We start from the raw sequence: 14,355 nt of genomic DNA, 5'->3' as shown, positions 1-14,355 counted from the left end.
TAGGGAGTTGAAGTCCTCCAGACTTGATTGCCAAGGTTGGAGACCACTGATCTATCTATCTATCTATCTATCTATCTATCTATCTATCTATCTATCTATCTATCTATCTATCTATCTATCATCTAATCTATCTACCTATCTACCTACCTACCTACCTACCTACCTACCTACCTACCTACCTACCTATCTATCTATCTATCTATCTATCGTGCATCCCTTTTTCCATATGGAGGTGTTTTTATTCATTGAAGGAGAATATATATCTTCTCTTAACAAACAGCAAAGCCTGCCTGAAAGGGAGATGTGCCTGTATTAAAACACCAACTTCCAGACCTACAAGGAAGTAGAAAAGGCTTAGAACTGCAACACTTGTCAAAACTGCTGGCCAAATATTTATGCATATATGTAGCTACAGAAACTTAATATCCTACTGGAACAATAAATATTTTAAGAAATTAAATTGATTACAAATGAAACAAAGTGTTAAGCACAATTGCTAATTTCCAGTAACTGGACAGATACAGCTTTTCTAATATGTACTTTCCTTTGGCAGATTTAAACATATTTTGCAATTTAATCACAGCAGGCAGAATTCAATGTTTGGTGCTGATAGGATTTTTGGGATCTTGGAGCCTTAAAGGCACAAAAGTATGGTATATACACAAAAATATAAAAAATAATGAAGTGACCTGGAACAAAATGTTCCATACAGTTGATACAAATGTCAGTTTGTATCACTGAAATAGAATGCAGTATACAATTCATCTTTTGGGCAAACCAGGACATGTTAAATTAAATATTTGGTACATTATTTTAAGTTATCAAATACACATGAAGATGATCAGATATAAAGACATGTTGTAAGGCAAACTGTATTTATAATTACTGTTAAATAGCAGCAAAAGGAAAACAAGTACCAATATTTTTCTTAACAAATTTTAATAATCATTGAACACCAGGTTGTCTGGGATAAAAACACAAATTACAAGATACCGCATTTCTGCAAAATGCTACAGGAAGAAGCACAGCATGGCTGGCAATATCCTAGCGGAAAAACTGGATTGCTTTGTCTTTTTTTAAAAAAAAAACAAAGATGTCAAGAACTAATTTTGTGCAACTGAAAGTTTGTTGCTAGAAAATGCTGTAATTGTGGGCAAACTATGCTCTTGCACAAAATACTGAAATTGTAGTATTTGCATTTCTAAAGAAATAGATACAAAAACTCACAAATAAGATCTGTCTAAAAGTAGAGAGTTAAAAACAAGTGGGGGATTTTGGCTATCTTCCCATTACTATGTTTTTTAATGAGAGCAATGTCAAAACATTGTAACAGCATCAAAATAAAAAAGCATTATTCCTTATTTTACTCAAATTGCCAAAATAGAGGTAATGCTCAAATTGTCAGTAGTAGAAAAAGAGCACAACCCCATTTCTACTGTATTTTAGCAGTGTGCATGAGTATAAATTATTGGAAATCTAGACTCCAAATCTTCACCCCCATCCTAAAATCATAAAATCCAAATAACCCTTTTCAGTACAAAAACATGCTGAAGACAGCAAGCTATTTGATAACATAATTTAACTACATTATATTCAGGGCTGCAGTCCTAAGTGATAACACAGCTGCATAGCATTTTCTGAATAAATCTAAAAAAAACCTTCTCGCCATTTTTGAATAGGATATTGCATTTTCAAGCACATAAATTGAAAGGTTTCATATTTCATCTTCTGTTTCAGAAGTAACGACATTAAAATATATTATTACCTGCAGAAAAGAATTATATATATATATAAAAATAACTTGACGGGGGATACTTTTGGTGCAATTATTGTAGAAATCAACTGATTCTTTAATGTTTATATTTCTTGTTCTAGCTGTTAATACTATAGTACTTAGATTCCCTCCCACATACACAAATTCATAAATCCTTCAAAATTAATTGCCATGCAGAATGCTGACCATTTCTAAAATTACAGATGCTCATTTTTAATAAAAGAGAGTATGAGCTCCATGGTATGTTTTGTGATTTTGGTTGCAATAAAGTTCTAGCAATTCAGAAAATGTTGCATTTTTTAACATTTACTTTTTCTGTATTTGGTAAATAAGTAAGATAGCCATTTCTCCTATACTCCAATGTAAACAAATCTTTGTACATTTTAATTCATAGCAAAGGAAATATTGGCATAAACACTAGAAATAAATTCTTACACAAACCTCTCAATTAGCTGATTTAGGTATTTATGCCACTTGTTGTAATGAATTTTGAGTGCATAAAATTTCATTGAAATTCTGTCTTCCAGTTCCAAAAAAATTAATGCTTCACAACCAAGCAATTAAAATTGTCTGAAGGAGAAAATTTGTCCTGATCCATTCTACTGTACAGTATTACAAATGAAATCACATGAAAAAAAAATCAGGCAATAGAAAATGTACAACAGCTTTGACGTTATACAGTAATATTTTTTTAAAAATCAAATGAAATTCATGTTTTCTTATCACAGCCACTTCACTGCTGACTGTAATGGTAATTTCATTTTCATATTCTTGATAAGCTAGCCATTGCTATAAAAATGCAATTGATTCTTTTGAAATATATATCTTGCCTACAGCAATATTGTTTTGTGGCACATATGTCAACAGAACAGCAATCCAAAATAAAGTGACAACTAGATTTAATAAATTAATATTCTTTAAAGATGTACAATGAACATTCATTTTAATCCAAGGTTGTAGGGTATTGGGATATTGCTATTTACACATTTACAGATCTCAGTACTGGTAAGTTCAGAAATTGCAGATAGTACACAGCCTTAACTGCTATCTGAATGCCATGAGAAAAGAAACCAAAATTAAAATATAAAAACCCAGCTGAGAAAATAGTTTGGAAATACCCAAATAATAACAACCAGTCTATGAGAAAGAACACAAAGGCAAAGGAAGATCAAGTAATTCCATGTGACCAATTTCTATTCTTGTGAAGACTGAGGAGGTGACGGTGATGTCCCTGGTTTCCCAGTTTTTCGTTCATAATTCACAAGTCGTTGCCCAACAAGATATCTAGGATTTAAAAGAGGGTATTTAAAAAAAATAGTCTTCATTTCAATTTGGATCCGAAATGAAATACTAAGAACATTTCTTCACAAAAGATACAATTTCACTAAAGTTTTAAAAAAAGAAACTTCCATTGTTTTCAAGAGATACAGGAAGGCAGCATTACTACTGTAATCTAGTCAAACCACAATAAACACAAATTCACTCTACAATTTCAGGTGTTTCTGGAAGAGCTACGAGTGGGAAAAATTCTGTCCATAGGTCCCAAGTACTCCAGCTCCCTAAATATTTAGGAGATTGTCACTGTACTCTGGTATTAATAAATCTTGACTAGCATACTTACTTATCATTTTTAATATGCTCATAAAGGCGCTTGAATTGACGGATCTGAAAGGATAATATTCCCATCAAAACTACTACCATGAGTAGAAAAGGATAAATCCGTCGTTGTACTAAATTTTGCATCTCAGGAGTGACACCTATAAATAATAATAGAAAAATAAAGAAATTAAAAATTGGATTAATGCAAATTCTAAACTTTTCTATTACGATTGTGAAATTTTAATGTTAATTAGGTTACCTTTTCATTTGTAATAAACTATAAATATAAACAATTATAAAAATATTACATTTCAACTAATGCATTATTTTAAAACAAAGGTTATATGTTTATCTTTGTTAATGTCATTTAGGTATTTTGAAAAAGCAGTTAATACCTATGACATAATAGCATGTTCTCAAAAAAAGAAATTGTGGTTAACTGAAAAATCCAACAGCTCAACAACTAGTCTTTTTTCTATTCATTTGAAATTGATTCTCTCCTCTTTCTCCCTTACTATGGATTCTTGGTAGTACCCTGTTTCCCTGAAAATAAGACCTCCCCGGTTAATAAACTTTTAAGCGCATGCACCCTCCCCGAAAATACTGCAACAAAGCAGCAGCTATGAGGTGACCACACTTGCCACCTCCTGCACCTCAAAAATAATAACACCTCCCCGAAAATAAGGCCAAGTGTAACACCAGGAACTTTGTGTAGGATCCCATTTATCCAAAAAGGCAAATAAAATCATTTGCCTTCTTTATATGAAATTACTTAAAAGTTTTTATTTAATATGCTGATTCTGAAACTTGAGCAACAACCATACCATAAGATTATCAGGAATTGACAACTGGCATATATGCCTAATGAAAATTTTAAGGGGGGCATGGGTCACATATATAGGATGCATAGGCCAATCTGCCTTCCATACTATATATCAGCTACATTGTAGACTAGTAGTAGTGAACAAATGAAGCAGGCTGTACTGTCCATTGATGCCAGCTATGCTTCCACTCTTTAACTTCCCAAAGGAAATTTGGCAGGTTCTTGGTCACCTGCTGGCCAAATTCATAGAAATGAGAACTAATAAAACTATGGCATATTTGAACCCTATTTTATGTTGAATTTCATATTCATTCATCCCAAACTTGCTCCAGATTCAGAAAACACTTGCAAACATGACAGGAGCACAAAGTAATTTTCTATGTTCTATGAACTCTCATTTCAATACTGAAATCAACAGGTGAAAAATAAGTTGTATGATTATTTTGGGGATGGTACAGATATGTTTATGTTGTGATTACTGAATTTATACTACTCTGCAATAATTTTGATTATAATGCAAATATGACTTATCTTGAGGTAAGATGGTCAACCTATAAATTTTATAAATAAATTTGAAAAAAAAATGCCATGTCCTATTAATCTTTCTTCTACACAAATACTGAATATTCAAGAAATCATTTTTATCCATTTGGATTAGGTTTCAAGGCTTATCTTTAGACTTGTTCTTTGAGGATAAAAACTGGAATTTTAAATATCATCTAAAGCTCACCTGATGACTCTCCGATATAGCATCAGTTTCTATAGTTTTAATTTCTTAAATTCACTATTTGAGTTTTTAAGATAAACATAAAATACAATAAATATATAGAAACGATTGATTAATGTGTTAGAAAGATATGGATATAGTTGACATATCATTCATTTAAATTGCACCATATGAAGATTTGATATTTTAATATAATAATGATAATATATTTCTACTGTAAATCTTAACTGAATTTCTTGTCTAAATATGAAATCTTACCTAACAAAGGTGTAACACCAGAAGCTACAATATAAGGTACACAGAGAGAAAGCAGTAAAACTGAAATAACAGGTGCTGCAAGCTTTTGTATTATAAAGTGTAAGTCAATATTTCGAATTCCATTTGCATAAACCTGAAATATAAGATTAAAGATATATGAATAATTATTGTCCAGCAAAGATTATACTTAGTGCAAAGCTTATATTCATAACTGGAAGAGACTGTCAACATAAACAGAGATGAGAGGTGCATGTTATTTTTAGTTGCATTTATTTTGGCCTCCACAAATTCAGGGAATATGTCTGATATACAGGAACTCAAGGTGGGTGGGACCAAACAAACTGGTGGTAGGAAATTCAAGGATGCAAAATGGATTTAGTTTGATCTTTCTAGCACCTAAAGTTACCTAGTTTGTCAGCAAACCTAAATGGCATGATCTGGGGATGCTCTGTAGCCACCAAATGGTTTGAGGGGTAACAAATTATACACGCTGTCTAAAAAATACTTACAATAAAAATACTAGGGTTCCTATGATGGGCATTGGAAAAATGAAGAAATACCATTTAATGAAGAGATAATTAAGAAGATATTGGACTGTGCAGAAATGGACAGATTCACATTGAAAATTAAACAAAAAGAAGACACAGAATACTACCATACATGGAATTTATTTTATCAATGGCTGGGAAAAATGGTAAAGATTAGGAATGTAATTTGTATTGTTAAGCAAACAAAAGGACCCAGACAACACAATGTTTATTAAGCACTAATTAAATGTAATAGTAGAAAATTAATAAAACTTTATTTAAAAATACGTATTTTTTTTCCTTTCCTAGGGTTTCTATGAGAACTCTAAGATGCACTGAGAAATAATGACTGTGAGGAGCTTTCCAGAATGAGGGCAATATTTTACTGACTGAAAGACACCTAAACAAGGCCACAGTAATCATGAACTAAGTTAAGGAAATGAACGATTACCATTTAGTTGACTTGCAAACAAAATACTAAAGTATGTGATTCTTCCTCACTAAAGCATGTATATGCCTGGGAGATTATAGCTACGTGAAAATTGACCCAGATGGAGGGAGTAATTGTTAGATGTTCTTCAGACCCTCCTTTACTGAATGCCTCTGCTAGATTCCATTGCTTTCCATTAATAGAAAAAAAATATTTTCTGTTTACAAAATACAAATCTGTATCCAGGCCATATAATCAAAGTTAATTTCGCTACTGATATACTACTGCTCAATTCAAAACGGACCATTTTAATAATCTTGTATACATGAAAATTCTAATAAAACAAACTATTTTCTCAAAACTGTTATCTTTGTGATAATAGGCCATGTGACTGATTTTCATTCATAGAACAGTACAGGTAGTCCTTGACTTACAACCACAACTGAGCCCAACATTTCTGTTGCTAAATAAGACATTTGTTAAGTGAGTTTTGCCCCATTTTGCAACCTTTCTGGCCACAATTGTTAAGTGAATCACTGCGGTTGTTAAGTTAGTAACACAGTTGTTAAGTCAATCTGGTTTCCCCATTGACTTTGCTTGTCAAAAGGTTACCAAAGGTGACTCAGAGACACTGCAACGGTCATAAATGAGAGTAAGTTCCCAAATGTCCTAATTTTTGATCATGTGACCAGGGGGATGCTGCAACAGTTGTAAGTGTGAAAAATAGTCATGCCCCTTTTTTCAGTATCATTGTAATTTTGAACGATTACTAAATGAAATCCCACCCCCCTCCTTCCGGATAGTACATGATCTTCCAAATTGGTTTCGGAGCAGAATTCACAGATGTGCAAGGGAAAACTATTGCCTCCAGTCAGTTTTCTGAGGAAAGCAATTCCAACTAAAAAGAAATGTTATTCATTATATCACACATTGATATATTCCATCAATATTCTGGTCACTAAAGCAAACAAGATAAATATTTCTAACCTGTTCAATGACTGTTTTCAGCCACCATTGTGGCCCCATTAAAGTTATGGCAGCAATTATTTTAGCATGCAGAACACCAAGGGCCCAGTCCTATTTAAACAAAAGCAAATATTGTAGTTATTATTTCAATACAGGGCATTTCTCAGTCCAATTAAGATTTATTAGGAAACAAACCTCGTGTGAAATATATTTATCTTGTATCTACATCAACATAAGAATGTAAATTCAGAAATCTCCATAAAAACAATTGTTCACCTTTTGATGAAAATTCACACGGAACATCTGTCTGATTTTGCTAACTTGCTACCACTTATGATATTAAAGTTGTCCGGATTAATCAACTGATCCTATTTATAATAGATTTCTGTTGTGGCCCAGCAGGAGCCGTTGGAGCTGCCACCAGACTCCAAAAGTGACGGGCCCTATGAGTCGGCTCTGGAGGATGGGGAGGACCATGGACAGGGTTCAGACTCCGAGCAGGGTGCAGAGAGGCTGGTTGGCCACCAGGAGGCACCTGAGCCTTGGACCAGTGGGGAGGAGACAAGGGAGAGTGATCTGGAGGCCAGCAGTGAGTTGTTCCTGGATGCCTGGCACCGAAGAGCTAATAGGCATCAGGAACAGTTGCACAGTTACAGGAGGTAATTGCACTGAGCTGGTGGTCATTAGGCTCCTCTCCAGACTATAAAAGGACTGCTTGTGCACACATTCCTTTTGCAGAAGTCAACGCAGGAACTAATGTTGGAGAACATTATTGTGAGCTTGGCAGGCTGGATTGCTGCCACGGTTTATCTGTGCTGGATTGCTGCCCAAGCTTGTCTGTGCCGGTTTGCTGCCAAGGACCTGTATGTCTGTTAATTAAATGTCGTAACTTATCTTTGGCTTGGAATGTGTTGGTGTGGGACAAGGGGGGTCAGAACAGATTTCTATACAATATCTAAAAGGGATTACATAGGAGGCTACTGTATATAAATAGAGAAAAATCCCAATCCATTCTAATACTGAAGATAATTAAATGTCAGGGAGCACTGAGGAATCCACAGGTATGATTAGAACTGAACACAAATATGTAAGTAGGCATGTACCGAAATGTATGGTGAAAAACAGTTAAACTATGTTATGAACGAATAGAAAGCAATTTTCTAAGTCCATTTTCAATATTATTATTTCTGTATGTTTTGAAAGATACGTTGATTTAAGCCTAAATTTAGGATCAGAATGTCTCTAGAAGAGCATTATCTGAAACACGTTATTTGGCACTTTGAAGCTTTCTTTCAAGATTAACCATCAAATAAAGTAGATACATAAAGAGCCAGAATGAGGTTTTCTCAGTTCGGGAATCTAGGATGTGAAATAGCCTTGAAAGAAGGTGTATTTTGAACAACACAGACTATTTGTTTAAGCAGACTTTTTTTAGAACTTTAATTGCATTATATGTTCTGCTGCTTTTAAAACTCTACATTTTAACTGCTATTGGTTCTCCTTACTGATTTTAATTTTTAGATCATATTTTAATTTTGTAAGGTATTGCTTTAACAAGGTAGGCCCTCTATGAGCCGAGGTGGCGCAGTGGTTAGAGTGCAGTACTGCAGGCCACTTCAGCTGACTGCTATCTGCAGTTCGGCAGTTCAAATCTCACCGGCTCAGGGTTGACTCAGCCTTCCATCCTTCCGAGGTGGGTAAAATGAGGACCCAGATTGTTGTTGGGGGCAATATGCTGACTCTGTAAACCGCTTAGAGAGGGCTGAAAGCCCTATGAAGCGGTATATAAGTCTAACTGCTATTGCTATTGCTATGTGCCTTCCTTCAATTACAGATTAACAACTCTAGAAGCTGCGAGAACTGACCTGCCAGGGATAGAATAGCGGGGTCTGATCCAAGGGAACTCTTAGCGGAGCAACAATGACTAGCTCAAATAAAAGTCCAAGCAACAGTGGGACTACGCCAGCCAGCAATAGAGCAACAATTAATGTCTTCATTATCTAAAGAAGAAGAAAAAAGTTTCATTTATTAAGAATAACATAATATGCTGTTTTTAAATAGACAAGTGAGTACATAAATAACATTAAAATCAAGAGGAACAAAAATATATATAAATTTGTGCAGATGCATAAAACCAGAATTATAAGAGACATTTTTTTTTTTACTTAAGGTTTAGGTTTAGATTTAGTTTTATTTATATGCTGCCCTATTCCCGGTGGGACTCAGGGCGGCGCACAAACCCAAAGGGGAAAGGGAAACACAACAAAACGACAAATACAGGCATTTTAAAAAACGACCAACAGCCACACAAATCGAGAGAGGAAGGGAACTCATCAACCCCAGGCCTGCTGATACAGCCAGGTTTTAACGGCTTTCCGGAAGGCCTGGAGAGAGGTGAGGGTCCGAATCTCTGTGGGGAGTTCGTTCCTAAGGGCCGGAGCTGCCACAGAGAAGGCCCTCCCCCGGGTAGTGGCCAGATGACATTAGCTGGTAAACGGAACCCGGAGGAGGCCTACTCTGTGTGATCTAATGGGTCTGGGAGGTAATTGGCAGCAGGCGGTCTCTCAAGTACCCAGGTCCAATACCATGAAGGGCAGATGTGTGACAAAATTAGCATGTCAGCTGGGTGTCAGAGCAATGGTGTCATGTCATCAAAGAGGGCAAAAGTTTCTGTTAAAGATTTTTTTAAATCACCCCCGTTCTGTGTTAACCTTCTGGAGACTTACATCTAACTATGACCCAAAATTGTGAAGTGATTTCTGTTGAATTTCAGAATTCACTCTCAGAAACTCCATTCTTTTGGATTGTGGTTCAGAGAGGAAGACTACTGAGCAGAGGTGGGTTCCTACCAGTTCGGACTGGTTTGGCCGACTAGGTAGTAACTTGGCCGTCCACCCACCCACCCCCCGACCCCTGGTACCGGTTCTATCTTGTTTTTTTGCTTCTGCGCATGCACAGAAGCAATTTTTTTACTACTGTGCATGCACACGTAGCGCGTCCTTGAGCGAACCAGCAGTAACAGAAGCCAGAACCTACCCCTGGTACCAAGGCAAACTTGATGTTTCTTGATGCTCTGCCCATTTTTTGCCTGGAAAATTAGATAGAACTGAAAAAAGGACAGTGAGATGCCAGAGGGTCGAAAAGTATCTCCTTTGTGCCTGTTGTTGTCTATCCATGCAATGTTTTTGAATTTTTTTAAAAAAAGATTACAAGTCCTTGCTTAATGACCAGTTGCTTAATGACTATTCAAAGTTGTGACAACCTTGGAAAGGGCGCTTTGTGGCCTGTAAAACATTTCTGACTGTTGCAAAATATTGTAAACTCTGCTCCCATTACATCATTGCAATCTGCTTACTTGGCAACCTGGTCCTACTTATGACTGGTTGCCAAGCACACAATGATCACGTGATCGCCATTTGTAATCTTCTCTACCAGCCTCCACAGAAAGTGAATGGGAAAGCTAGCAAGGAAGATTGCAAGCTGCTGCCACCTGCTGAAAGGATTTTGTCTCATTGCTGGAGGATAACTTAAAGAGCTCTGTTCAATCTGTGTCCCTGCTTGGATCTTGACAATCAAAATCCAAACAGACGTAGAGTTTAAAATCCTTTTCTCCCTCTCTCTTCGGAGCTCACTGCAGAGGTGGGGAGAGAAGGATCCCAAGTTCCATGCATATCTGGACCTTCACTGCCAAAATTCAAGCACGCGCAGAACTTAAAATTCCGTTTTTCCTACCTGTATCCCACAGTGGTGGGGAGAGGAGAATTTTGCATTTCATATATGCTTGGAAATGCAGGCAGAAATGGAGTTTGGGGCCCTTCTCTCCTTGTCTCTGGCAGAGAGCTTTGCAGTGGAGGGAAGAAAGGGATTTGGGATTCTGGGCATGCTTGAATTTTGGCAGATGAGATCCAGGCAAGTGCACATTTGATATCTCTATCTCTCTATCTCTCTCTCATCTATCTATCTATCTATCTATCTATCTATCTATCTATCTATCTATCTATCTATCTATCTATCTCTCTATGTATCTATATCTATCTATCATCTATCTATCTATCTATCTATCTATCTATCTATCTATCTATCTATCTATCTATCTATCTATCTCTCTTCTATCTATCTATCTATCTCTACTCTATCTCTATGTATCTATCTCTATGTATCTATCTCTATCTCTCTATGTATCTCTCTCTCTCTCTATGTATCTATATCTATCTCTCTCTCTCTCTATCTCTCTATGTATATCTCTCTCTCTCTCTCTCTATGTATCTATCTCTATCTCTCTATATATCTATATATCTATCTCTCTATCTCTATCTCTCTATCTATCACACACACACACACACACTGCAGAGAGAACAACAGCTTCTGGGGAGAGAAGGAGCCCAAATGCTGTGCTTCCTTGAACCTCTCAGCAGTCAAAATCCAAGCATGCATGGAGCCACAAATCCCTCTCTCACTATGGAGAGTCTTCAGAGGCAGGGAGATGATTGTAAGCTACAGGCACAGAGCTCAAATTTCCTCTCTCCTTACAAAGGCCCCGCAGGCATTTTTAAAAGTAAAACACAAAAAAAATATTTTCTAGGTTTTTTTCTTGTATTTTTAATATTTTAATTGTTTTTAAGATTAAAGACTGTCTTGTTAATTATACATGTAAATAAATAAGAAAATAAAAGTGAGAACTGTTTTTTCCTAATGCTCGACTGGAATTCTACTAACTGGTAACATTAATAAACTAGAATAATGGAGAATATCCATGCAGGTTGGTGACCAGAAGCATTATTCATTTAATGGTAAATGGATATTCTCTTGTCAAATCTATATCGGCAATGATTTTGTGAATGGGCAGCTTATAAAAACCTCCAAAATTATACGCTTAGAATTCCAATGTTGTAAATCCTTGCATTCAGACTCTGGTGCTTTTTCAAATTACTAATATTAGTTTTCTTCTGTAGCTTTCCTGTTTCCAAGGAAACATTTGTTATAATTATACCAAGAGATATGGTCTCATTGCAACTATTGAATTATCTTCCAAATTAAAAAAGAAAAGAATAAATGTTCTAACAACTTACCATAAGGGACCATTCCTTTACCTTCTGAAAAATCACTTGACGACCTTGTGGCATCCAAGCAACAAGTACTGTCACAGCCCTAATTGTTAACCAGCAAACATACAGCCCACAAGCAGCTGTATATAATTCATGGATTTTAGCAGTTCCTGTCCAAAAAGACATCAGCCAACGGCCAGCAAACACTAAAAGCAAAAATATATATTAATTACTCCCAGTAAGAAAGCTTTGTATTATCTTATGGTCATAAAATAATATGGATCCAAAAAACTCATTCCATAAATATAGTGGGTCAGTCCAATGTTGTCGGCTGCAAACGTTTAATGAAACTAAAAGCAATTTAATTACCTGGGGGGGTCCATTGTTTAATAAAGGAAGGGATGGATGAAATCCTAACAAGTTATTGTAAAATTACTTTTTATTGATTCAAATAGTATGTATTGCAAGGACATTGCACAGTTGCGTTACACAAAAAACAATGGGTAGTTGCAAAAACACTTGCTACTCTTTGTACTACATTGTCAGTTTCCTATAAAATCAAAAGCACACCATGTTTTTTTTCCTAGAAAGCTGAATTGTGTACCAGATAGATTATTCATATAATTCAGTATATTGATTTACTGAATTAACCACTCTTGGTGGTTTGCAATAAAAGCACATTTAAAATCCAAACATTTAAAGTAAAACAAATCATTTACGCTAGCAGTTAAAATCAACAGCTAAAATGTGAACAAGAAAATGTCTTTTGAAGGCCTTTTTGGAAGCCAATAAAAATGTTAGGCCCCTCAACTCTGCAAAAGCAGCATTCCCAAGACTTGGAGTGGCAACACAGAATAACTTGATTCCAACTTGCCACCAAACAAGCAACTATGGGTGAAACAATAAATGCTGAAATTCATAAACAGGCATTTTCTAATATAACTTGGGCTGGCATTTATGTCTGAAGAAAGACTGGAATTCAGTTTCTATTCTAGCACCCTAACTATTGAATTTATTGGTTTCTATCCTTTTAATTATTTTTATAACTAACTTAAGGCAGCAAATATCTAACACACCTTCACTACAAAAACGTGTGTGTGTGTGTGTTGCATTTGTGCTGATAAATAAATAAAGGCATACCATATTTGGGCACACCAGGGGTTGTGACACTAAATACATACATACATACATACACACACACACACACACACACAAACATATATATTATACATTCACATTATATACAACTAGTCTCAACCATTAACTATTAGCCTACTTAATACATTGTTTATCCTTCTATCCATTCACAATATAAAGTTTGTTCCAGTCTTGTCACCTTGTCTTATATCAATCAAAATTAATGAAAAATTAAGTGACCAAAATGGATACCTTCAATTGTGCAATGCATACCTGGTAATGTAAGGCAGATAAGACTTGCAATCAGGAGTGTTATACACATGAAAATGATAAGCAAAAATATCTGAAATATAGAAAAAGTAATGAATTTAATACAGGTATATATGTATGAAAAACAGTATTAAAGAAAGTGATAGTTACCTCACAAATCTTATGATTATATAATGACAAATAAGCCCTAAATGTGATTTACTCTCTGGATAGGATACCTTAATTTATAAATCAAAATGATGTTTGATTTTATGAATCAGACCATTTGTTTGTTCCATAAGCCATAACTAAGCAAACCATGCTTAATCTGTTGTATGATTTTAGCTTCCGTGTCTGAACAACTGTAATTATAATTTCCGATTATCTGAAAACCCAGGGCATAATTTTTAATTTTTATTTTAATCTTCACTAGTGCAATTTCAGCATTCCATTTCTACATATTATATTGTCCCAGCATTCAAAGAATCAAAGTAGTTTTTCATATAAAAAGGATGGCAGATTTCAAACTTTCTCAGAAATATATAGACATACTGATTCACACATGGTTAGAGGATTCAGATACTTTAAAAGATGGTGTATGCTTGTTTCTGCGTGAGAAGCCAACACGAACTACTAAAATGCTATCTCAGTCTATGATTTTGTTAAGAGGTGGGTCTAGATTTTTCCAGCCCAGTCCTTACAACCCTAAAATAGAAAAAAGAAAGGTAAAAGTTTCCCCTAGCAAGTAGTGACCGACTCTAGGGGGCAGTGCTCATCTCTGTTTCTTAGCCAAGGGATCCAGTGTTGTCCGAAGACACTT

General features: G+C 35.4%; 1 protein-coding gene across 1 annotated transcript in view; it reads right to left on the bottom strand.

Moving 5' to 3' along the window:
• Positions 1-922: 922 nt before the first annotated feature.
• MARCHF6 (membrane associated ring-CH-type finger 6) overlaps positions 923-14,355 on the bottom strand; it is a 57,439-nt gene continuing 44,006 nt past the window's right edge. Inside the window, exons 20-26 of the mRNA XM_032219281.1 lie at positions 13,560-13,629; positions 12,174-12,355; positions 8,970-9,104; positions 7,126-7,215; positions 5,182-5,314; positions 3,396-3,531; positions 923-3,058 (exon numbers count right to left, since the gene is read on the bottom strand). Of these exons, the coding sequence (XP_032075172.1) occupies positions 2,968-3,058; positions 3,396-3,531; positions 5,182-5,314; positions 7,126-7,215; positions 8,970-9,104; positions 12,174-12,355; positions 13,560-13,629 (837 nt within the window). The 3' untranslated portion in view covers positions 923-2,967. The remainder of the gene's footprint in view (positions 3,059-3,395; positions 3,532-5,181; positions 5,315-7,125; positions 7,216-8,969; positions 9,105-12,173; positions 12,356-13,559; positions 13,630-14,355) is intronic.

Source organism: Thamnophis elegans, chromosome 6 (assembly GCF_009769535.1).
Source record: "Thamnophis elegans isolate rThaEle1 chromosome 6, rThaEle1.pri, whole genome shotgun sequence".
NCBI lineage: Eukaryota > Metazoa > Chordata > Lepidosauria > Squamata > Colubridae > Thamnophis > Thamnophis elegans.
The sequence above is the reverse complement of the archived record's forward strand: the minus strand, read 5'-3'. Positions and strand labels throughout refer to the sequence as shown.